Source organism: Balaenoptera physalus (assembly GCF_965194825.1).
Source record: "Balaenoptera physalus genome assembly, chromosome: 20".
Lineage (NCBI taxonomy): Eukaryota > Metazoa > Chordata > Mammalia > Artiodactyla > Balaenopteridae > Balaenoptera > Balaenoptera physalus.
The window spans coordinates 19030074-19055567 of NC_138901.1; the positions used below are offsets into that span (position 1 = coordinate 19030074).

General features: G+C 57.0%; 1 protein-coding gene across 1 annotated transcript; it reads left to right on the forward strand.

Annotated features, from left to right (window-relative positions):
• Window positions 1-16357: 16357 nt before the first annotated feature.
• On the forward strand, window positions 16358-25192 carry PPP1R1B (protein phosphatase 1 regulatory inhibitor subunit 1B). The gene is made up of 6 exons (XM_082441575.1): window positions 16358-16913; window positions 18583-18666; window positions 19407-19482; window positions 22648-22851; window positions 24179-24298; window positions 24394-25192. Exons 1-6 carry the CDS (start codon window positions 16833-16835, stop codon window positions 24441-24443), a joined length of 615 nt encoding a protein of 204 aa, XP_082297701.1. The 5' UTR covers window positions 16358-16832; the 3' UTR covers window positions 24444-25192.
• The last annotated feature ends 302 nt before the right edge of the window (window positions 25193-25494 follow it).

The window sequence follows — 25494 nt, forward strand, 5'->3', positions numbered from 1 at the left end:
CCAAGGAGGCCTTGGAGAAGGGCGGCTGGCACTGCGTGAGCCAGGACCAAGTACCAAAAGGCACCTCAAACCTTCCTCCTACAGAGGCCCATAGAGGGGAACTGACTTGCCCAGGACCACACAGTGGAGAGCAGAACTTGGTCTAGAATCCAGGGACTTGACTCCCAGCCCAGTGCTCCTTCTACAGTCACACAGTCTGCCTCAGGGGTCTCCAAGGATGAGAAACCAATGGTAAGTTTTCCTCCACTCATACATCCTGGTTCTGGGAAGGTAGGCTCCCACCCATGGTCTGGGGCACTCTGGTCATGGCAGAGAGAGGGGCCAAAGGCTAGGCCACAGGTGGGGCAGAGACTCAGGGGTGCTGGCCAGGCCTCTGTCCATGTTTGGGCACAGCCTCAAAGGCTTTCCTGTCCCTTTACAGAGGGTGGGGGTCTTCAATCCTGACACATGGCCCTTCTTGAGCCCCCCAGTCACATGGTATTTTGATTACATGCACATGCTTTGGGCTCTGATTCCTGGCCACCCTACTTACCAGCTTTAAAGAATGTTGAATGCCTTGAGCAAGTTACATAATGGCTCTCAGTCTTGATTTTCCCATCTGTAAAATGGGGACAATTATGCTACACCTCATAGGGTTGTTGTTGGTATAAATGGGATAGTACATGTATTGGGTTTAGCACAGGGCTAGCAATAGAGTGCGCCTTCAATAAATGCCCACTCTCCTTTTTATTAAAGCACTTTGTAAACTGTAACATGCTTTATGCTATTAATTTCTTGCACATACACATTCAGAATGCTTTGTCTACATGAGAACTGAGTTTTTGTTGAATTAATGGGTGAATGAATGGATGAGTAAGTGAATTAATGCTTCCTTGGGGTCGAAAGATACCCCCTGCCCTCTCCTTTGGACACTGGGGCCTGGGTGAAGCCTCACAGGCCCCTACCAGCTCTGCTTTCTGCTCCAGGCAGGAGGCAGACCTCCTCAGCATAGGGGAGCCCTTCAGAGGCTCTTCCATCCCTCCCTTATCTCCTGTCAGGAATGACCTCAGCTCCTTTCAGACTCCCGGAGAAAGAGGCCTGAGGGGTCAGGGGGCTATACCTTGGGGTGTGGAGAACTTCAGCCCTCTCAGTCTGTTTGCTGCCCCTGTCTTTTCTTCCTTCAGAAAAATGGAACAAGTTTTTCTCACTCGACACATTTCAACTTTTTTTTAGAAGATACAATTAAAAAAAAAAAAAAAACAGGGGAAAATTGGAACAGAGGGAGGTGTGGGATGGGCCCGCCTTAGACATGGGCTTGAAAGAGGTATAACACACACGTGTCCACATACACATGCACAAGCATGAACATACAGGGACGTCTGTGCTCCGCTCTGTGCATCCAGAGATGCAGAGATGCAGTGATGGAGAGACAGAAAGAGCCAGAAATGGAAGGAAGGAGACGGAAGGAGAAGGACACCCAGAGATGCCATCTGTTCCTCCCCCTGGCATTGGGGGAAGGGAGTTGGTGAGGGGCCTGGTCCCCTCTGGGTCTCTGAGAGGGAAAGGGGAAGGCTGGGCACCTCAGCCAGGTCGGGAAGACTCCCATTTCTGCTGCCCACTCCCATCCAGGGAGCTGGGAGCTGAGGGTCTGAGGTTCCCATGGAGACATAGCCCCATCCCAGGGGAGGCCACAGTCTGGGCACCTAAAATGGCTGCCTCAGAGGGGTGGCGGCCATTTTGTGCAGGCGGAGGTCCTGGGGGGGAGCATTGGGGGTGTAGAGGGGAGAGAGAGGGAAGGGATAGGTCATTCCTGAGCAGTCTAGGTAATCTTGCTCAGAGGACAGGAGAATGTTCTATAAAACTGCTCTCACCAAAAAAACCCCAAAACAGAACCAAAAACCAAAAAAAAAAAAAAAAAAAAAAAAAACACACACCACACACAAATCTGTAAACCCGCGTTCCATTCTGACACCCAAAAAGGACACCTAGCCAGACGCCACCACCACCACCAGCACCATGCTCCAAATAAGACTGGTGGGGGCACTTGTGCCGGAGAAGGAGATCTCCTTTCCCACCAAAGTGCCAGACCACGAGGAGCAGGTGGGTGAGAACCCAGGCGTCCATTCCCCGGCCGCGGCCCTCTGTCTCCTCTCCCGGGGGGTGGGCAGGCGGGTGAAGAACGAGGGCAGGAGCAGGGCGAGGAGGGGGCGGACTGCTCTGCTCGCCCCCACCTCTGACTTGAGGGGAAGGGCAGGAATGTGGGGATCCTCCGAGGGCCGCATCGGCTGTGCTGCGGGGAAGGGGGGAGGGGAGGGGGCAGGCTGGCGCTGCCCAGACGGCGACTCTTCCAGCAGTTCGGATGCTCGAAGCTTCCTCCTGAAGTATCAGAGCAACTGCCGCCCTCTTCCCCAGCCCCCTGCCCACCTCAAGTCCAAAAGGACGTTGGGGGAGGGGACCTGCCGCTTCTTCCTGGCTCTGGGGTGGGCACCTGCCCCGCTGCCCCCTCCCCCCACCCGCTGCAGTGTTCTGGGGAGCGGCGGGCACGCCAGATGGCGTGGCTGAGAATGCGGCGACGTTGCCGGGAGGTGAGGGCTGGCACGGGTGATATGCGGCTGCGTGCCTTGTGGTGCCACTGGGGAGGGGGAGGGGGAGGACCAGTGAGGTGTAGCCCGCCTCCTCTGTGCTGACCTCCTGGCCTGACCTCCAGAGCTCACTACCAGGATTCTCTGCGACTTCCTTTGCCTGCGCCCTGGGCTCCCGCTCTGGGCCTAGGTGCCACGCGCAAAGATAGGTGGGCACATGCCCGCCGCTCCAGGCATGAGCTGAGAGTCCTGGGCCAGACCCCTGCTGCACACCCCCCTAACCTGGGACAAAGGCCGATAGAGGAGACCCACTAGTCTTCCAGCAAAGCCAGCACCCTTGGGATTGGTCCTTTGCTCCAAAAGTACAGTGACCTGTGCCCCATAACCTTTGACTTCCGGCTTCTGAGCCCTGTTCTTCTGAAAAGAGCTCCTTCCGTGACAGGCTCTGGCCTCTGAGTCCTTTTTTTCATCAAACTCATTCTCATTCCTCACCAAGAGGGTTCCTGGTTGGACGTCTCCTCCTGGCAGCCTTCCCTGATCTCCCCAGGCAGCTTCCGTACTTACCACCCTCTGTTAGGAGAAACCATTTACCCATGTCTCCCTGACTTGACTGTGGTGACTACTTACCTTATATCTCAGTAGTCCGGGGCTTCACATAGTTGTATAGAGTTGGTGCTCAATAAATGCTCCTTGCGTTAATGCCTGGCTGATTTATAGGGTTTGGGGTACTGGAGCCTTTCTCCAGAGACTCTTCTAAAGCAGTCAGGTCCAAGGCCCCGGGTCAATCCCTGAGCCCCCAGACTCCCCTCCTGCCTTTTGCACAAATTTCAGTGTGGGGAGGAGGACTTGGGATGCGGGGGTCACAGGTTCCCCTCAAAGTAGCTTTCAGAGAGAGGGCTCAGGGCATGGAGGCTGAGCCTGGGAGTGCCCGACCCCCATTCCCTGGGCACCAAGCTCAGATTCTGAGGCCACATGAGGCCCAAAATGCCTCCCCTTCCAGGGTGGTTCCTGCCCAGCTGTAGACCCCCTTCTTGGACCGCACACCTCTCAGCCGGCTCAGAGCCCCTCTCCTTCCTCTCCCTACCCCACACCTTCCCTGCACGGGGTAAAGGCAACTCCCCGAGGGGAGGGGAGATGAGGTCCAGGGACACAGCTGAGTCCCACTCCCACTGCCATTTCTTCTTTGCTGACGCTACTCCCCAAAGCCACCCCCCAATATCTCAACCCTGCTGTCTTATGGACCTGGCCCAGGCTCTCTTCCCCTGGGAAGCTCTGACTTCCCACAGGCCCTTGCTCCTCTGGCTTCCCGCATAGGACCGAGGCTGTTCATCCTGTTGAAAAGTCAAATCTGAACGTGACATTCCCCTACTCAGGCACCTACAGTGGCTCCCCACCAGCCCTAGGATCAGGCCATGCTCCTTAGGGACACCCTGCTCTGGCTGCTACGCAGCTCTCTCTCGACGCTTGTCCCTGCCTTGAACTCTGCCCCTCAGCCACTCTAAACTCCTTCAGCTTTCACGAGCCTCATGCCTATGAGCCCTTGCTCAGGCTGTCCCCTCTGCTTGGAGCACCCTCTCCACTTTCTTCACCTTTTAAGCCTAAGCAACACCTCCTCCAGGAAGTCTCTCTGGGTTAGATGCCCCTCCCCAGACTTCCCTAATGCCTTCTGCACACCTCTACGGAGACACAGGCCATGACCTTTGCCTCATGGGTCTCTCCCACCTGGAAGGCAGGAACTGGTCCCAGAGCCTGGCACATACAATATCCTCAATAAGTGGTCGTGGTGACAAAGGTCCGTCCTGCCACTGCCCAGAAACTGAAGGCTGCAGCCAGGGCAGGACACCTGCCTAGGGGAAGCTCCTCCTCCTTTCCCCTCAGCCTCCCTACCAATCCCCGCACTGACATGGAACGTCAGCCTTCCCCTCTGTAAAATGGGCATGATAATTACAATAAGATGCCTGCTAAGCATCAAATGAGCTAACAAATGTGGAAGTGCTGCCTCAGCAACTGCCCCATCCAGGTATGGCTGGTTTTGCCTCAGGGCCCTGATCAACTTAAACAAAAAACAAAAAAACAAAAACAAAAACAACAAAAAAAAAACTTTGGGACTTCCCTGATGGCGCAGTGGTTAAGAATCTGCCTGCCAATGCAGGGGACACATGTTCGAGCCCTGGTCCGGGAAGATCCCACACGCCGCGAAGCAACTAAGCCCCTGCGCCACAACTACTGAGCCTGCGCTCTAGAGCCCATGTGCCACAACTACTGAAGGCCGCGTGCCTAGAGCCTGTGCTCCACAGCAAGAGAAGATATTGCAATGAGAAGCCCACGCACCGCAATGAAGAGTAGCCCCCACCTGCCGCAACTAGAGAAAGCCTGCGTGCAGCAACGAAGACCCAACACAGCCAAAAATAAAGAAAGAAAGAATTAAAAACAAAACTTTGTTCCTGAAGCTCTGTTCATCACTGCATCTTTGTTCTGCCTTTCTTGTCAGTTTTCCAAGTGAGCAGTTGGGATGTCCTGCCCCTGCCCCTCCACGGGTGTGCAGAGGAGGGCAGTCAGTGGAAGAGGGAGCTCGAGCTGGTCAAAAGAACACCAGACTTAGCAGGGTCTCAGCCTTGGTCAAATCATGTAACCTTCTGCTTCCTCATCTGTAAAATGGGGCTAGTGCCACCTGCTGTCTCTCTCAGCACTGATGGGAGGACCAAAAGGGCAGTGATTATGAAGTGCGCTTGGAGTGGTTAAGTCCTGATCGATGGCAGATAGTGGGCGCCTGATGGGGCAGTGCAGGGCAGTGGGAAGAGCACAGGACGGGTGTGCATCCCAGGTTTCTTTCCTCCAGGCAGGCTCTGCTTTGAACTTGCCCATGACTTGGGCATGTCCTGATTTCCTCCCCTGGAAATCAGAACCAAGGATCTGGGCTGGGGACTTCTGGGTACCTGGTACCGGACAGTTCTCTGATGCCTCCCTTGAGCCCAGTAACAGTGCATGGGGCACCTGAGGCTGGCAGTGGGCACAGAGGACCCACAGCTGCAGTGGTGCTGGTACTCACAGGAGGACAGCCTTAAAGGGCTGTGCATGGGGCGGCGGGGGTGTGCATGCAGGGCAAAGCCAGGGCAGGAGGTCACAATTTAACCAGAGACCTCTTGGCTTAGCCCCTGGGAGACTGGAGCCCAAGACAGCGTGAATGAGACTTAGCCCTTACTTCCCTGGTTCAGTACCCTGTGGGGTCAGGGGGGCCTGGGGAGGGAAGGGAACAGTCTAGGGGTAGGAGCCTCATGGCCCAATGCCCCACCTTACAGATAAGGATACCACAGCACAGAGAGGGGAAGCAACATGCCTTGTTTCACACAATAAGTGGTGACAGAGCTGGGACTAGAAACTAGGACCCTGATTACCGCTTTGGGGTCCTCCTGTCCCTGGGGCCTCAGAGCTCTCTGTAATACTTTAATGTTTTGTAATCCATAATAGTGAAATAATGACAGTGGCAGTGTTATCTGTGCCAGGCCCTGGCTTCACACACACAATCTTATTTGATTCTCACCATGACCTCGGATGTGGGATTACTGTTACCTCCACTTAAAGACTAGATGCTGAAGCACAGAGAGGTTGAGGTTAAGGTTGCTATGTCGGACTTCCCTGGTGGCGCAGTGGTTAAGAATCTGCCTGCCAATGCAGGGGACACGGGTTCGAACCCTGGTCCGGGAAGATTCCCATATGCCGCGGAGCAACTAAGCCCGTGAGCCACAACTACTGAACCCATGCGCCTAGAGCCTGTGCTCGGCAACAAGAGAAGCCACCGCAATGAGAAGCCCACGCGCCACAACTAAGAGTAGCCCCTGCTCTCCGCAATTGGAGAAAGCCCACAGGCAGCAACGATGACCCAACGCAGCCAAAAATAAATAAATTTATTTTTTTTAAATGTTACTGTGTCAAGGTCACATGGCTGGTAAGTGGCAGAGCCTGGATTTGAACCAAGCTCTGCCTTACTCTGAGTCCAATCTCTTACTCACTTTTACAAACAGTGTTCCTTTCTCTGAAACCTGGGTTATCTTCACACTGTGGGACCAGCAGACTCTACAATAGAGAGGGAAAGGAGGGCACCCTGGGAGGATCTGGGGCCAAGGGTTTGCCTTTTATCCAGGCCCCCACGTAATGGGAGTCAGTGCCCTGGCCTGGGTCTCTGCAGTTCTACTCATGGTAGGTGGGGGGGGTCTCTCTACACAGGGAAAGGGGCAGTCACATCAAACATGGGTTTTCTCCACCCTGTATCCCTCTTCCCTCAGCTCCTTCAGGAGGTGCCTTTCTCGCCCTTGCAAGCTCAGTAAGGTGCTTCCTTCACCAGGAAGTCCTCCCTGATGCCCCCTGAGGAAATGTCACTCTTTCCTCTGGCCCTTGGCTCCACGTTGAGCACTTGAGGATGGACCGACCTGCTGGAAACCGAGCTTTACTACTTGATCACTAGCCGCCGGCCACCCATTCTGTTTTTCGGTCTGTAAAATGGGAATAAGGAGCCCTGCTTCACAGAATCTTTGTGAAGATTGGAAGCAAAGCGGTGTCCTATGAAGAAGCACCTGGCACCCAGTGGGCCCCTGCCACTCTTTCTCCTTGTCCTTCTCACCCTGGTTTTCTCCCGGCTCTCTCCTCCTCACCCCCGCCGCGTGCCGGGCAGAGGGCCTGGAGCGCCCCGGCCGCTGGGTCCCGGCTCGAAGCCTGCCTTCCTGCCTGCCAGGCTCCCTCGGCACGTGCCCCGCGCCCCCTGGGGCCGCGCCACCTCCTGGGCGGCCTCGGCGCGCGCCCTCTGGCCTCTAGCCCGGCTCGGGCCGCCCGTGGCCTCCCGGAAGGGGGTCCAACTGGGGTTGGGGGGGTGGGGTTGGCGGGGGCGGGGGCGGCCGGGAGGCGGCGGGAAGAGGACGCTGCCCCTTTAAGGTGCCACCGCCGCGTGGCAGGGAAACAGCTTGTGCCAGCCCCATTCCGCCAGGCTCCGCTCGCAACAAGAAACACAATGCATAACAATCAGGCGCTCTCTTGGAGCTGTGCCACGCGGCGGGGGCGGGGCGGGGCCGCGGGCGTGGCGGGGGCGTCCGGGTCACGACCCCGACCGGCGTCCGGTGGCCGCGGGTCGGCCAGGAACCTGCGCTGCTCTGCGCGGCCGCTCCGCGCCCCGCGAGGTGGCCCAGAGCCCCGGCGCCCCCGGCCTCGCCCCGCTCGCCTCCCCCTCCCTCCCGGCCTTCGCGCTCCCTGCAAAGTTCATTCCCACTAACTCTTTTCCAGGCCACTTCCCCCTCACATCTGACAATCCAGGGCCCCTCATTCTCCCAGTAATCACTCCACTGCACTAATTGCACATGCAAATATGCAAATGCGTATTAATTAATTACTATACTAATTAGTTCTGTGGTATTTGCGAGTAATAAATCATTGGATGGGAGCGAGGAAGCTGGAGACCTGGCCCATTTTCATTCTGCATAAAATTTTAATGGTCTCTCTGGCTGATCCGGGACGGCGGCGCGCGGAGAGGCTCTTAAAGGGCCAGTGGCGGCGGGAAGGGACAGGGTCGCGGAGCGCGGGGCGACCCCGGCCCTGGGCGGGCTTGGAGGTGCAGCCCCACGTCCTGCAGAGGCGATCTCCAGCACGGGGTTGGCTCTTCCCCTCCCCTTCCGGGCTAAGGGTCCTCCTGGGTGGCTTCTAAGGAGAGAATCCGGGCCGGGAGGAGGAGGCTGAGCTCGGTTTCTTTAAGAAAGGAAAGAGGGCAAGGAGCTGCGAGAGGCCAATGCCAAGGCCTTTGGGGCCCCAGGGAGACAGAAATGAAGACTCCATCTCCAGGATGGCTGAGTAAACTGAGGCACCAGACAAGACAAGCTTAGCTCTCACCCCAGCCTGTCCCCAGGGGAAGGAAGCCTCCAGGATGTCCTGGGAGCCCCAGTCTCATCTCTGGCGGGGGCCACCACGGCTGGGGGTACCTCCAAGCTTTCCCTTTCCACATGATCAAACTGCAGCACCGCCTCCGTGGGCACCAGCTGGCACCCTGGCAGAGCAGTCCTAGGCTTGAGTGGGCCCCTGGGACCCAGTTTTCTTCTTCTAGGAGGTAGTCAGGACCTAGGCATAGGGAGGGGGCTGGAGAGTTTGCAGGAGCATTGACTCAGGGAGGTAGAGGGTTGTGGGGGGATGTCAGAGGTGGGAACACTGAGGAAGTGGAGCCTGCGGGCCTGTCCTGAGCCAGGAACCCCAATACTAGGGTCTCCAGTCTGGTTCTGCTCACCCTGCAACCTTCTGCCATCAACAAGCCCCTAGTGGGGCAAGGCCTAAAGGAGGTCAGTGCTCTAGTGGGCCCATAATAGTAACAGCAACTCACAATACTGTTAATTCGGGGGAACATTTATTTAGCCGGAGACCTGTTCTGAGAATTCTAGGTGGCTGACAACCCCCCAGTGACGGAGGTTCTATCACAGGCCCTTTTATGGATGGAGAAACACGGGCACTAGACAGTTAAGCAACCTGCTCAAGGTCACTCAGCTGTGAGGAGTGGCGTGGGATTTGAACCAAGACAGTCCAGTTCTGGCATCCGGGTTCTTTCCACCACACTCTGCCACCTCTCCCTCCGCCACTATGTCCTCAGCACCTGCTGAGAGCCAGGCCCTGTGCTAAGGATAAGAACTTCATGGGCAGTGTCTCATTCAACCCTCATGACAACCCAGGAGGTAGGTTCTGGGATTCTCCCCATTCTAGAGCTGGGGAACCCAAGGCTCAGAGAGGTTGACTAAGTTGCTCTGGGCACACAGGGAGGATGTAGCAGAGTCAGGCTCACTCCCGGCCTGCAGCCTGCATGACAGCAGAGGCCAGCAGGTCTCTGGGGGTGGGGCAGGAAAGGGTCATGACAGCTAATAGAACAAGAGAAGAAATGGAAGGGAATTCAGTTAGACAGACTGTGGGGAGAACTTTCTTCTTGAGAGGTGGGGCTCCCAGGAGATGGAGTCACGTGGAAGCTTTTCCTTCTTTTCCAAGAAGCAGGCTGGGGAAAGGCCATGGCCACCTGAGTCAGGAGGAGGTTGGGGGGTGGAGGAATGGGAGGGAACAGAAGGGCCCAGAGTGAGAGAACCCAGTCAGAACCATATAACTCAGAAATCCAGGTTGGTTTTTTCTCAGTTTTGTCCCCAGAACACTTACCTGCCCCCACCCTTGGAAGTCTCCTGAGCAACCCCACCCCAAGATTTGCTACTTGTGGGGAGATAGGAGATCCAGTCTCTGCTCTTTCCAGCAGGGGGATGAGAAAGATAATACTGTCACATTACCGTAAGCACCTACGATGTGCCAGGTACTTCGTGTGCCTCAGCTTGTCTAATTTTCACAAGAGTTCTGTAATTATTATCCCTATTTTATAAATGGAGTCACCGAGGAAGGAAAGAGAAGTTGTTACTTGCCCAAGGTCACACAGCTAGTAGGTGGGAGACCGGGATTTGATCTTCTGACCTGGTGTGCTTTACCACAGTGTTCCCCGTTTCCTACTGAGCTCCTTGTGTCTACAGGGGCATGGCTGGATTATTTCTTTAAAAATAAATAAATTATTTACTTATTTTTGGCTGCATTGGGTCTTCATCACTGCACGCGGGCTTTCTCTAGTTGCGGCGAGCGGGGGCTACTCTTCGTTTTGGTGCGAGGGCTTCTCATAATGGTGGCTTCTCTTGTTGTGGAGCACGGGCTCTAGGTGCGCGGGCTTCAGTAGTTGTGGCTCGCGGGCTCAGTAGTTATGGCTCGCTGGCTCTAGAGCGCAGGTTCAGTAGTTGTGGCACACGGGCTTACTTGCTCCGCGGCATGTAGGATCTTCCTGGACCAGGTATCGAACCCGTGTCCCCTGCATTGCAGCCGGATTCTTTTTTTTTTAATTTAATTAATTAATTAATTTATTTATTTTTGGCTGTGTTGGGTCTTCGTTTCTGTGCAAGGGCTTTCTCTAGTTGTGGCAAGCGGGGGCCACTCTTCATTGTGGTGCGTGGGCCTCTCACTATCACGGCCTCTCTTGTTGTGGAGCACAGGCTCCAGACGCGCAGGCTCAGTAATTGTGGCTCACGGGCCTAGTTGCTCCGCAGCATGTGGGATCTTCCCAGACCAGGTCTCGAACCCGTGTCCCCTGCACTGGCAGGCAGATTCTCAACCACTGTGCCACTAGGGAAGTCCAGCATGGCTGGATTGACTCTTGCCCAGCAGAGCCAGGGAACACAGTAGCAGCAGGCCTTTCATCCTGGGTGCCTTTGGAACTTGCAGATGCAAAGAACATGCCTCATGTCTGCCATTCACAAGACCCCCACCCCGCGTGGATTTCCATGGTGCCTTTTATATGCTAGTGGAAGCTGGGCAAAGTGAATGTTCTGGAGGCCCAGACCCCTCCTCTCACTATCCTGGGGATGAGTGTGTGTGGGCATCTTCCCAGAGCGGGGATGCTATCCCAGCATTCCTTGCTGCCTCCCAGCCCCACCCTTGAGAGAACAGCAGGGTCAGTGAGTCTGTTACCATCTGTCAGGGGGACCACCCTGATATGGGAATTGAGATTCCAGTGCGCTCAGGGATGAGTCCAGGGTCCCTTTGCCTCCCAGTTGCTCAGGGGAACTTCTCTAGGGAATCTGAACACTTCATCTCCCCCAGAACTAAGAATACCTTTGACACCCACCCTCTGGGTCTGGGAGTCCTGGGTTGGGGGTTTTAGGGCGTTGGGAGGGATGGCCTTTGGGCTGCAGAAAAATCATCCTCCCCTCTCCACTCCACTGAAGCCCAGAGAAGCTGGGTTTCATTGGGGTTTCCCCCACATATGTCCAGTTCCTGGGAGATTGGGGGCAAGTTGGGGAGTTGGGGGAAGGAGGCAGGAGGGGCAGGCTGGCGGCTCTGAGCTTCTCCATGCAGCCCTCGGGGCCGGGTGCCTGGGCAGGAGGGGGGGCAGAGCAGCTGCTGGCGATTTATTAAGCAGTCACGGAAAAATTGGTTTATAAATTAACAGCTGTTTTAACTTTAGGGCCTCTTCTTCAGGGAATGGAAGCAGCCGACTGGACCGGGATTGGAGTGTGTGTGAGGCTGGTGGAGGGGGTGGGAGGCGGCAGGCTCCGGCAGCTGGCGTTCTTCGGGGGCAGCCTCAGCTGGCACCTCGGGGGGCACCAGGCAGTGGCCAGAGCAGGGGGTCTCCAGGTGTCCGGGGCTGAGGCTGCCCCCGCTGTGGGCTGCCGGCTTGCTCATTCTTCTCAACAGCATCCCACCTGGGGGCGCCAGAGGGAACAGATACCGCTGTACTCATGTCTGCCACCAGAGGGCAGCCTCCGCACATTGATTTTTTTGCTTCCCACCCAGGTTGGTCCAAACTGGGCTGAGAGAGAGAGAAACCCGCTCCAATTCTGAGCAAGAGAGAAGCCCAGTTCAGTGTATGCAAGCGATCTTGTACTTGCCCATCATGAATGTATTAAAGGCAGCAGTATGAGTGAGAACTCTGAAGTCAGACGGTCTGCCTTTGAACCCAGGTTCTGGGCAGAAGTTCGGAGCCTCATTTACCCCATCTGTAAAATGGAGTGAATCTAATGAGGATTAAATGAGACAATACATATAAAAGGCCTAGCCCCGTGCCCAGCACAGAGTAAATGCTCCATATACGTCACGCATTGCCGATTTCTATGACTCATGTATTTATCTATTCATTCATTCCTCAATCCATCCCCTCTACAGCATGTAGTGCTACTGTACTCCGGGCACTATGGCAGGCAGGTGATGATGCAAAGACAGATAGTGGGTAGGACATGTCTCAAAATAGTGTGCTAAGAGTTATGATACATCCAGTGAGGGGGGAGGGGAGATTGACTTGGATGGGGCCAAAGAACATTTGGGGTTAATGAGAATGTTCTGTATCTGTATTGATAGTGGTCACATGTTGTATGGAAATGTTTCATAGAAATTTATATTTAAACTTGGTACATTTTATTGTATATAAACTCTAACTCAATAGAGTTGATTTTTGAAAAAGCACCCAATGTGAATTTAATGAATGGGCAAAGGGTTGGATGATGGATGAATGAATGAATGTGTGTCAATGAGTGTCTCAGATGATTGCCCACCTGTCCTGGTGTCACCAGTGTCCCTACTGAGGGTGCCTTTGCCCTTTCCTCTCGGTGTCCACGGATTTTCCCAGAGGCGGGCCTTGGAATCCCCAACCTCTCCCTCCCGCTCTCCATCCCACCCACCGCCCGCCCCCCACCAGCAGCGGCAGGGAAAGATGCCCCAGAGTGCCCAGCTAATGCTCCCTGGCTTCTCTAAGGTTGCTTCCAGCGGTTTCCGGGGGCCTCCCTTCCAGCTGTCACATGCCAACACAGCCAGCTTGACTCAGCTCCGTGGTGCCAAGGTCAGGGGTGTGATGCCCAGCTACAGACCCGCAGTGCCAGCAGAGCAGCAGCCCAAACACTGGCCGACTCCGCCACCTTCTGGCTATTTTCGGAACTGCACTCCTAGTGCTCTAGAGAAGCTGGAACCTTTATTGAATACTGACCGGGGAGCCCTGCACTGGGCTGGGGACTTCATTAGTTTCAGTTTTTCGAATCGTCACAGGTACCATGTAAGGTGGGCTTTGAGACACGAGGAAACTGAGGCACGGTGAGGCTAAGAATTTGTCTAAGGTCACACAGTAAGTTATAGATCTAAGATTCCTACCCAGGTCTGTCCAACTCTGTAGTTTATGTTGTCCACTAGACTATATCTTGCTTGGAAGAAAGGAGGGAAAATTCACGATTGAACTCTTTCCCCACCTCCCCAAAAGAGAACAAAGGCTTCACACTTCCAGAGAAGGTGAATGTAGTACCTCCTGTATGCCGGACAATGTGGCAGGCAAGAGGCAATGATGTGAGGAGAAACAGCGTGCTCAAAATAGTGTGCTCAGACCTACTATACATTAATAGACACCCTATGACAAACTTTGTCAGTCCAAGCAGAAAGACCCATAGTTCAATGGGAGTTAAGTCAAACAAGGTCTTGAATTTGTTCCTTGGACCCAAACGCCTGTGTTTCTAACTCAAGAATAATAATCAAGGAGTGGCATATTATTTTTACATCTCATTTGCATATGATTAATTCTAAGTCAAAGAAAATGGAGGTCACCCTGGCCCCTTGCTTCTCAGCCCCTCTGGGATGTGCCTGAAGCTGGCCACCTCCCCCAGCCCCTGCTGGGCTCCCCCATCCTCACCGGGCCCTCCCCACTCCTTGCCCCTGCCCGCACCTCCCCCCCACACCCCCCCTCCCAGAAGTCCCTTTCCCTTCCTCCTCTGTCACCCACGCAGCCCCCGCCACCTGGCCGCCCACCTGAAAAACTTTTCCCCAAGTTCTTGAGAAGTCGCGTAGGATCCAGGAGAGAAAAATCAAAGTAATAAAACCTCATTTAATTCCTAACGGAGGGCAGAGCTGTGAGCTGCAATTATCTTAATGCTGAGCTATTTTTACTCTCTCTCCATCTCTGTCTCCTGCCTCTCTCTGTCGTGAGGCTTTCTCTCTCCCCCTTTGTCTCTCCATCTCTCACATGTGTTTTCTCGCTCTTTCTTTCCGATGTTTCCTACCTCCCCCTCCTCTCTCTCTCTCACCTCCTGTCTCTGTCATCCTTCCTTCCCTTCCTCCTCCTTCCTGTCTGTCCCTTGTGACTGTTCCTCTGTCAGCGAGGTTCCCCTGTCCCTCTTGGCTCCAGGGTTTAGCAGCCAGAGCTGTGGGTGCCTGGGCAAAGGTTGGGGGAAGAGGGCAAAGACCCTCCCCTCTATCCCTGAACACCCCATCTTCCAAGCTTAGCCAAGAGAGGAGAGTCTCCGTCCCCAGCTGCCCCAGCCTGGGTCAGGGGAATTTTTCCTGATTCAGGGCCACCCAGAGCTCCAAACCTTTTGGCAGAACCTCTATGAACAAGCCTCCCTAGTCAAAGGAGCCTGAGCCGCTGTGTTCCCCAAGGCCCTCTCAGCTCGGATGGGCTCTGAGGTTCCACTGGTAGTGATGCCTCCTTGTCCCTGTCCTCTCATTACCCATCCAGCTGTCCTCTGTCCCCTTCCTCCCAACCAGGACCTTCCCACCTCCCCAGCACTGGAAGCCACAGGCCTTTCAGCCTCACCTTAGCCCAGTGGCCACTCAGGTTACTGCCTGAGCCATGCCTTTCCTGTGCCCCTTCCGACTCCCAGGACCTCCTCATGTGCACTGCCAAACTGGTCGTTACCACCCCCCACCGTAACCCAGCTGAAGGAGGGGTCTGGGCCAAGCCAAAGGCTGCCAGAGATGCCCACACCCCTGGGCCAGCAACCCAGCATCTGGCTGTTTCCCCATAAGCATAAAAGTCAACAAACATAGCGGGACTTGAGCCAGGCCTGGGGGTTGGGGGGAGTGGCGCTGAGCAGCCAGGGCTTCCAGTGCCCATGGGCAAACCTCTGCCCTTCTGCTACCCTCTTGTCACCCCCAGAGTGGGCGCTGACTCTGGGGCACTGCATTGTGCCCCTGACCCCATTTTCACAAGACTCCTCTGGCCTCTTGCTCCTTCTTGCTCTGCCAAGGACCCAGCACACTGGGGCTGGGAGTGGAAAAGTTGCTGGGTGGGGGGAGGGGGACGCCTGACTGTTCCAGGCCCGAGGGTGACCAGGAGAGAAGAGAGCCAGCACAAACAGAGCCCCAGGAAGACACATGCCTATGTACACGTCTACACACACACCCTCTCATCACCGCAGAGGGGCATTCAGTCCCTCGCCTCTATGCCCGCAGAGGGAAACACCGGTTCCTACAAAGATACCTGGGACCTGGACAGATAAACAGGGACACTCCAAACCACAGGGCCATCTCCTCCCCTTTCTCCCCTCCAGAGACACACACAAACGCCTCTGCAGAGAGAGAGAGGTTCACACCTCAGAAACGAGCACACACACACCTCTCCCCCCTGCTCTATTCCTGCACCAAACTCACACACGTGATGGCACGTGGACTGGTACAGGCTGGCCCCCATCACCCCCAACTCTATCTCCCCGGGCTGGCTCTGTCTCCCCCATGTTAGGTCTGGGGAGGCACTTGAATCCAGGACATCTCACGGCAGGGACACGCTCCCCGCCCCCCACGGGAGTGCTCCCAGGATCACGGCCTCATCCCCTGCTACTGTACAGGCTGCAGCTGTGGATACAGTACCCCCCCAGCTGGCACAGCCTGCCCATCACCTTGACAGCCTCTGACATCCTCCCCCACCTCACCCCTCCCCCGCACACACACAGTCTTCCCACACCCTGCCACTCACACCCGCATCCTTGACACTCTGACACACTTACTCACATAGACTCGCACACACTCTCACCACACCGACACCCCCCCGCCACACACACACACACACACACACACACACACACACACACACACTCCCTAGCTATAGGCACTACAGGGCCCCTGGCACTCACTTTCACACACTGCCTGCCATGATGACTGACACGTGTCCTCCCACGCACAACCCGCTCCACGCTCACTCGCTTTCTAGGACACCCCCATTCACAGCGTGGCAGGCTGGTGGTATTCTCTCCACGACCTCACGGCCTCCCCGTGAAACTCCAAGTACCCGCGCCAGGAAGGGGTTAAAGCCAGAGTCCCCGCTGCCGCTCTCCCCTCGGTCTGCCCGCATTATCCTCCCTGCTGGACTCCATCAATAATGCAGCTTCAAGTTCTGGGGAGACGGCAGGGGGCCCCCAGCCCGCTCCCCGGGTCCCGGCTCACACTCCCCGCCCTCCTCCCGGCCCCGGGAGAACACGCTCCTCGGCGCTCATTGGCCCCTGTCTCCTGAGTCCTCCCACCAAGCTCCCGGGCGCCAGGCCCAGGCTGAGGGCACGGGCTGGGCACCCCAAGGCTGGGGCCGGAGGGTGAGACCCGGAGAGCCGGAGCGAGGCAGCGACAGAGACAGACATGCGGAGAGGGAGCAAGGGAGATAGAGGAAGGGCGGAGCGACACTGAGAGAGAGCGAGGGAAGGAGGGGAGAGACAGGGACCCAGACCCGCGAGCCGGGGAGCCCAGGGTGCGGGCGCGAAGGCACCGAGGCACGGTCGAGCCCCGGAGCCCGGCGGGGTAGGCGAGCAGGCGGCCGCCCCCCGCCCCCGCGCCCCCTCCCCTCGCCGGCGCGGTATTTTTATCTGTGCGTGAACAGCCCTCCTGCTCCTCCCCGCCGCACTCAGCCCGCTGTCGCCGCGGCGCCCTGAGCAGCGCGCCTGGACCGCAGCCCCGGACCCCGCAGCGCGCGCCCCGCCCACCGACCACCCGCCCGCCATGGACCCCAAGGACCGCAAGAAGATCCAGTTCTCCGTGCCCGCGCCCCCCAGCCAGCTCGACCCCCGCCAGGTGGAGATGGTAAGGGGGCTGCGCCCCAGCCCCGGCGGCGCCCCCCTCACCCCAGCTAAGCACCCGGGCTCCTCTGCGCTCCGGGGTCTGAAGTGGCCTGGGAGACGGGGGCGAAGTAGTCCCGGGCCCGCCTCGGACGCGGCGGGGACGCGGGGCAGCGCGTGAAGTTCGCTGCAGACTCGCGCAACTTTTTCCCCGGGGCCTCGGTCCTCATCCCGGGGCGGGAGAATCCCGGGCGGCCCCGGGGAGGGCAGACGGTCCTCTGGACCCTGCACAGTGTCCTCGTTCCCTACACTTCCACGCGGACCACTGGTGCCGCTCAGATGTGAGAAACATGGTACACTGACCTATGACACAGAGCAGGCCTCCGCCCAGCTGCCCCACGCTCTGGCTTTCTCTCTAGTTCCACCCTGCGTGCCTGGGCTGGGGTCGCCAGAACCTTGTTCTGACCTCTAGACAGAGCCACAACATGGCAACATGGGGGGGAGGGGGGGGTGATGACCAGTCATCACAGAAGCCAGAAGTCCTCCCACAGACAACTGAGTTCTCTGGACAGCCTTTCTGGGGACTGGAGGCCTTCAAGGGCTTGAGGTGGGGGTGGGGGGTGGGATGTGATGGAGGGAGAGAAGAGGGTTCTGCCCCCCACCAGCAACCTAGCCATTCACTTGTTGCTGAGATGCAGCTGGCACCCCACAGCGCAGTGAGAGTGGAGCCAAGTCATTTTGGGGAGAGCTAGGCGGCCATGGGGGCAGGTTGGGTCCCCGGCCCAAGCAGCTTTTGGTCTGGAGGGCAGTGTTGGGAGCTTGGCAGAGGGAGGTGGCAGTTTCAGCTTAATTCACCTGGTTCTCTTTGTACATTTCCCTGGAGCTCAGAGGGGACCTAATTAACTGACGGTTGGTCTGATTGCCAAGCTGGGGGGAAGGGGGGTGAGTCACTAGGAGTGCTCAGTGCGCCCCCCCACCCCCCCGGTTCAGCTTGGCTCATGTACCAAGGATGGCAACTTTTTGTTTTTTATGAGGACTGGGTGAAGAGTTCTGCAACCTGAGAAATACTGCTAGAGGGACCCAGAGCCAGGCCCCCAGAGACCACCCCCAGGCCCCTGTGGGTCTGGGGGTCAGACCCACACCTGAGCCTCAGTGTGAGGTTGGAGGTGCCTGCAGTACCAGGCTCAGCCTCCCTCTGCAACTGGATCCACTTTCCCTGGAGCCCTTGAGCTGACCTTAGATAGGCAGGGCCATGTGGGTGCCATGGCCCATGGGGCATCTTCCACAGCCAGCTTCAGGTCCTGAGGTCTGATGCCTTCAAAAATGAGAGAGGAAGGGCCTTGGTAGGGGAAGACAGAAAGGGAGGTGGCAGTTCTGGAGTAGCCATGGAGTGGGATGGGCGTCAGCTGGGAGCCAGTGATGCATTTTTCTTGTCCCTTCCCTGCCTTGGCATGCTGTGTGACTTTGAGCTCTTTGCTGAACCTCTCTGAGCCTTGGGTTTTCACCTTGGTAAAATGAGGGGGTTGGGTGAGCTATGGAGTTCCTTACAGCTCTGACAGTCTTTGATTCAAAGGTTCCCTGGGGACTCCAAAGCACTGTTTGTTCCCTGCTGCCTGGGTAGGGGGTGGGGAGTGGGCTGCAGGTGTCTGTCCTGCCCCACCCCCACCCCCCCATCTCTTTCTCTGTCTTCTTAGATCCGGCGCAGGAGACCAACCCCTGCCATGCTGTTCCGGCTCTCAGAGCACTCCTCGCCAGGTGGGCCCCTACCCTGCCCCCTAGTCCTGGCCCCATCCTAACCCTGATGCCTTCTTGAGGCCCCTGCCAAAGTCCCATGAGTAGGAGACTGAGCAGAAGATGGGGGGGTTAAGGTCTGGGAGCACAGCTCCATTGGGTTCATTTATTGACCAGGCACCTCCCAACACCAGGAGGGAAAGGGCACAGAGACTGAGCCTTTGGGGAAAGTAATTCAGATTCTTTCTCTCTTCTCTCTCTCCCTCTTCCCTCTTCTTCCTGGCTCGGTTCACTGGTGGCCTCCCTCAGAGGAGGATGCCTCACCCCACCAGGTGAGTTTCCAGGGGCAGCTGGAAGGAGGGATGCCAGGGCCCTTTGTGATGGGGTGGAGGGGATTACTTCCCAGCTAACACAGCGTGCCACCCAGGAGGACATTAGCATATCAATTGGCACCTCAGTGAGAGTGCCTGGTGCCAGGGTGCCACCAGCACCCTGCCCTTGTCTTTCCTCTGCCCTTGTCTTTCCTCTGCTCAGACTCAGGCTGGGCCTCCAGAAGCCAGGGTCCTGCTCTGAGCCAGGCCATGGCTATGGAGCCCGTCCCAAAGCCACCAGTTAGCCTCAGCCTCAGTGCAGGAGGTGCAGGACCCGAGGGGCAGCAGTGCCTGGGCCTGGACCTGAGAACAGAGGCTAGACCAGTCTGCCCAGGTTGCCTTGGTGGGATGGAATGGAGGGAGGGTGAAGGAAAGGGGCCTCTGTAAGCCCATTTAACCTGGCACTTCCCCAGCAGAGAGCCTCAGGAGAGGGGCACCACCTCAAGTCGAAGAGAGCCAACCCCTGTGCCTACACACCCCCCTCGCTGAAAGGTACTGTCCCCCACCCATCAGTTGGGCTGTCCCCTTGAGCCCTGCAACTGGGCTGACATTGGGTGTGTGTGTGACATGTTGAGCTTTTGTTGGTGGGGAGGGACAGTCTTGTGTACCCACCCCAATCCCTACTTAGAGACCAATTCTTTCTTAATTTGGCCTTGTAAAAAGAAGGAGCCCAGAGGCTGAAAAGGGTGGCATGGGTCTTAAAATCAGGTTGTGGGGTTGAAAGAAAAGAGGTACATAACAAGTAGGCGTCAACATAAAGAGACTCAGCTCTGCACCTCCTTTGCAAGCAAGCACTGGACCACCTCCCCCTCCTCCTCCCCGAGGGGCACCTTCTTTGGGCTGCACCCCTTGCTCTCCTCTCCCATTCCCGTGCCATTTGCACAGGTCTGCACACTGATGCTTCTGGTCCTGCTTTTCCTTTCTATACCAAAAGGCAAGTCATTCCTGTAGCACTCACTTATCAAACACCTAGTGTATGCCAGGCCCCCCTGGTGGGCGCTGGGCAAACATAAGAGTAAGATTTGGCCTCAGCCCTCCTGGGGCCCTTCACCTCAAAGGGTCAGGGAGAGTTACAGAGGAGAGGGTGTTTAAGCTTGGATGGGAAGGATGAATAAAAATTCCACAGGCAGGCCAGGCATGGAGGGGCATTCCAGGGAGAGGGAGGAAGGTGTGCAAAGGGAAGCAGGTGTGAAATCACAGCGGTCTTCAGGGCCGGCCTGGAGACTTGGCTTCCAGGGGGAGCTGGGGGAGATACACCTGGAGGAGAAGGTGGGACAGGTTGGGGTGTGGGGAGGGTCTCTTCCTAACTAAGCCTTAAGATGCCTTCCTACACCCACCTCAGCTCCCACCTGAGGCTCTTCCTGCCTGGCCAGCCCCTCCTCCCACGGAGGCTGGGAGGGAGGGAACCAGAAGGGTGTGCGGAGCGCTCCCTCCAGGGTGGGTTTAATGAGTTCCCAGTAACCGGCCAAGGTCAACAGGTGCACCTGTCAGCCTGCCGGCCACGGTTGGGAGCAGAGAGACTGGGGAGAGAGGAGAGAAGGGCAGGTGCCCTTTCTCTTCCTCAAGGACAGGACGATGCAGGGATAGCAAGCGGGCAGTGGGTTCAGCTTTTGGAAGGACTTCCTACCTGTAGGGATGTGGGGAAGGCCAGCCCCCGAAGCAGGCATGAGGGAGGAGGTGGCATCTTCTCAGGAGAGAATATGAGAAATCTCTCTCCTCCCCATCCTGGGCTGGGTTGGGGGCAAGTGCGTGTGAGAGGGAAGAACTACCCTTGGACTCTTGATTGTGAGCAAGGGGCAGAGGGCTGGGGTGAAAAAGATGGCGAGAAATGTGCCCCCACCCCCGTGGCCCCTTTGGGCTGCAACTTAAGGAGGGTCTGAATGGGGAGAGGCAGGGCGGTGGAAAGGGGCCAGGAGAGGGGTGCGGGGGCTGTGCTGGAGACCTTGGAGCTTGAAAAGGGACACTTGGGTGGGGGGAACTCAGGTTCCCAGAGCTGGAGACAGAGGGATTAGGAGACAGTTGGGAGGATGAGGGGGAGACCCCAGAGAGCCCTGCGAGGCACGAGGCAGGCGAGGCACGCGGGAGGCTCACGGGGCGCCAGCACAGGGCTGTGCACACCTATTGTTGACACTGTGGCTCACGAACTGAAGAACTGAACTCTCCTCCCCCGGCTGCTCGAGCTGCCACCTCCTCTCCTCCCTTCCTCCCTTCCCCAACGCTCAGAGGACCCTTCTGAACCTGCAGGGCACTGTGTTATAGGCTTTGGCTCCTTTCTGGGCAGGGAAAGCATCTGGCAGGGTGGGGGACTTGTAGGGGGAGAAGCTCAGGGCCCCCAAGGAAGGGTGGACATTGAGTCTTGGCTTGAGGGGGGTTCTCCAAGGCCGAACCCTCACACTTGGTTCAAGGTGAAGCTTTGCCGTGTCCCCAAGGACAGGGAGGGGTAATTTATTGCGCTTTTATTGCCTGGGTAGCTTGCCCAGAGCCAGCAGGAGGCACCGGGTGGAGCTCGGGGCAAGGCAGGGCAGCAGGCAGGCACAATGCACCCTCTGTGCCTGTCCCTGAGTTGGCAGGAGAGCGGTGCCCTGCTCCCTCCACTGGAGGTTTCCAGCCTGGATCTGCCCCCTCTGGGCTTTCTGAGGGGAGGGGCTGCCTACGGAGCAAGGAGTAGCTGCAGCAACTGCAGGTCCCAGCTCTCCGGCACCTGGTCTCTGGGCCTTGAGTTTAGTGACCCAAATGCTCTAAAATCCCACCAGCTCCTGGCCTCCCTGCTGCCTCTGTCCTAGCCACTCCTCCCAGGGTCCCCTCAACCCCTGCCATTCTCCCAGAGTCCCCCAGCCCTGGCCCCTTTCTCCTAACCCCTTAGTCCCTTCCATCTTTTGGAAACTTCTCTCCAGCTGCCCACACTGTTCCCTTGCTAGGTCCTATCCCAGCAGGCCTTGGTGGCGTTGGGGGGGGTGGTGGGTGGTGTTCGCTGCTTTCTAGGTCACCACAGAGGGAGTTGAAGCTTGGGGATGTGGGTCAAGATTGTGGGGGCTGCGTCTGGGCACGCCGCATCCCCAGGCATGGACTTCACTGGCTGCAGACTATTATGTCCTTAGCCTCAGAACTGTTCCTACCTCTTAGAGCCTGGGGCAGAGGTGTGTGGGGTAGCATCTATAATGGGGCAGTGCCAGGGAGTGGGGACCAAGCCCAGCATGGGGTGGTGGGCAGGATCAGGGTGAGCAGTGAGCCCTAAGCAGGCTGGGCACTCCCCTAGAAATTGAAAGGGACAAATCCCCCAGGGCCTGGCCCACAGGCCCTGTGCCTTCTCCAGGGGCTGTAGCTGGTGGACAAGCTCCCCAGCCAGGGAATGTTAAGCTGCTGCTGTACCCGCCTGGTCTTGTCCGGCTTGGCAGGAGCTGCCTGGTGCCAGCCTCTGGGGGAGCAGCATCTTTGGACAGCTTAAGAGCCAAACATGATCAAGAGTCTACCCCCTGCTGCTTCTGCCCTGGTCTGGCCCCCAGCAGGCTGACCTGCAGCTTTTAGCTTTTGAACTAGACCCCCGTGGGGGATTAGCTCTGCCCCAGGCCCACAGGAAGGAGGCTGGGGACTGGGCCACATGCCTCTCCCGCTTCTTGGGCCTGGCTGACCCCTGCCTTCCCGGTCCCCCTGTGCCAGCTGTGCAGCGCATTGCTGAGTCTCACCTGCAGTCCATCAGCAACGTGGGTGAGAACCAGGCCTCAGAGGAGGAGGATGAGCTGGGGGAGCTGCGGGAGCTGGGCTACCCAAGAGAGGAAGAAGAGGAGGAGGAAGAGGATGACGAAGAAGAGGAGGAGGAGGAGGACAGCCAGGCTGAAATCCTGAAGGGCAGCAGGGGGTCTGGTAAGCTGAACGGGCTGTGAAGCCTGGGTTCCACCCCCACAGATTAGGTGGGATCCCCCTTGAGTGTCCTGGAACACCCCCTCCCGGTTCACAGTTTCTCACACATGTAAAGGGCCTCCCCACTCTCTCATCCCACAGGATGCCTCGCACTCAGCCTTACCTGACACCTGGGCTGTTCCCATCCTTGACTCAGTCCTTCTCCCAATCAGGTTTCCTCTAATAATTCCTCTCTTCCCTAAGAATTAAGGCAAGGCCACCTGAGGTTTGAGGCTAGACCCAAGAAAGGACTTTCCATCCACGGCAGTTGGGAGGTGCAAGGAGATGGGGGATAGTGGACTAAGAGTATCCAGTGCCCCCATCGCCTGCATTTCTGAACACAGGATGTGGTCTCTGCCGGGAGGCACAGGGCTGGTTGATAAGTCCTCTCCAGGAACCTGTGGCTCTTTTCCCCTTTTTTATTTCCTAGGCTGGAGGTGAGAGGGTGCCCTCTAGTGTCTAGATGGAGAATGTAGGATTCAAGAACCAACTGCGTTGGCTGCAGCTCCAACCCCAGCTGCCTGGGAAGAGAGGGGCCAGGGAGGGGCTTGAAACCTACACAGAAGGCCTCAGAGCTAGAGACCCCAAATCCCAAAATCTCCACAGGGAGTCCCAAGGCCCAGAGAATTCCTAGGCAGGAAGATCTCAGCCCTCCCAGGACTGTTCTTCTAGGCCCAGGCCAGCCACATCTATCCCTCCCAGTGCACCTCAAACATTTTGGTGCCATTATTTATGGGGATGAAAAATAGCCAACCACTCCTGCTTGAAGTGTCCATCCCTTGCACCCCCCAAAAATGGCGTGGGCCTCCTCTCTGCCTTGGCAGCGGGGGCATCGGCCATGGGAGCAAAAGCTCCAGCTGGAAGAGGTGAGTCAACTCCCACTGGGTCCCCCCAGAACAGGTGAAGAGGAGATGAGAGGAGACTGCTCCCTTAGGAAAGCAGCAGGGCAGTGGGTCAAACGACAAGATGACCAAGGAGCAATATCAATTGCCACCAATCTTGGAGCAGCTCCTAGGTGCCGGCGCTGGGCTGCAGGGTATTAACTATTATCTTATTTAAGGCAGTCTACACAATTTCCCTCTTACCATCCCCTTCAAAGAGGTAACAACGGACCTATCTAAGTCATATGGCTAGTCATTGCAAGAGCTGTCTTAGTCCAGTGCTCTCTCCACTATACCACGATACCCTCAGAAAGCTTAGCCACAGACAGCTGAGAGGCTCGGCTCCTGTTCCAGGACAGCCAGATGGATACTCAGAGCCTGTGCTTTTATCCCTTCTTTCCTGTCCCCAGCTGGGCAGAAGACTACTTGTGGCCAAGGTCTGGAGGGTCCCTGGGAGCGCCCGCCTCCTCTGGATGAGCCCCAGAGAGACGGAAGCTCTGAGGACCAAGTGGAAGACCCGGCATTAAATGGTGAGGTTTGGGGGGGGGGGGGGAGGGGCTGGGGAGGCGGGGCTGGGATCTTGGTGGGCGTGGCCAGACCCTAAGTCCATCTGCTTGCCTTACAGAACCTGGGGAGGAGCCACAGCGCCCTGCTCACCCTGAACCTGGCACATAGGCACCAGCCCTGCATCTCCCAGAAGAAGTGGCAAGGGCATTGCTGTTCCGTAGAAACCCACTCTGCCCCACCCTACTTTGTACCCTTCCCCTCACTTGCTAGGGCTGCGGCTTCTGACTTAGAAGACTAGGGCTGGTCTGTGTTTGCTTGTCTGCCCACCTTTGGCTGATGCCCAGAGTCCCTGGGCACTTGCTGCCTGATGCCTACCCCTGCCAGTCATTCCCCCATTCACCCAGTGGGTGGTGGGATGTGAGAGAGCTTGCATTGGGAAATCCAGTAAATGGGGGACAAAGGTTCATCCTTCACAAGTCTACTCCCCAGATCCTCTCCCCTGGGCACAGGAAACCCACAGGGCAGGACCCTAAGATCTGGGGAAAGAGGGTACTGAGAACTTTAAGTGCCCATAGATACTTCTCTATCCCCTGGGGAATTCCAAGTCACCACCCCTCTCACTGGCTTCTACCAGGCCCCAGGATTCAGGCATCCTTTCCACAGCCTCGACATTTTGGAAATCTTCCCCTTATCAACTGCTCCCCAGCCTGGGTGCCTGGAAGATGCACTGGCAGAGGCTGCTTTGTTGCATTTTGTTTGTGCTTTGATGCCAGGAATGCCGCCTAGTATAAGTCCTTAGGGGGGCACATGGTGCGGGAGCCAGGCTCTCCTTGTCCTCCAGCTGCTCTGCCCCCTTCCCTTCTTCCCTGACTCCAGGACTGAACCGCTCCCATGCTGTAATAAATCTTTGTAAATAACTGCTGAGATTTCTCTTTCAGGGGAAAGGAGAGGGAGGAGGTAACAGGTTTCCCTGTTACCCTGTGGTGGTCATCCAAGGGTCAGGTCCTCGACCCTAGTGTCCAGTCCTCTAGTTTGGAGCCTTGACTGCTGACAAGCTCCGAGCCCTCTTGGGAAGGACCACAGGAGTTCTAGATCCTGCTGGGGATGGCTGAAAGAGGCAGAGGGGGAAAGAGGAGTCCTTCAAGAGTAACTGGATCCCTCCAAAGGGCCTGTCCCCCAGCCCCACGGGCCTCCCCTCAGGAAGATCCCCTTTTTTCTC

What these genes read in the sequence shown, in the direction of transcription:
- PPP1R1B (XM_082441575.1), top strand. Translation starts at nt 16,833, where the DNA reads ATGGACCCCAAGGACCGCAAGAAGATCCAGTTCTCCGTGCCCGCGCCC. An exon ending in GGCCCCTACCCTGCCCCCTA is followed by an intron (nt 18,667 to 19,406) that starts GTCCTGGCCCCA and finishes CTTCCCCAGCAG; the next exon opens with AGAGCCTCAGGAGAGGGGCA. An exon ending in CACACCCCCCTCGCTGAAAG is followed by an intron (nt 19,483 to 22,647) that starts GTACTGTCCCCC and finishes CCCCTGTGCCAG; the next exon opens with CTGTGCAGCGCATTGCTGAG.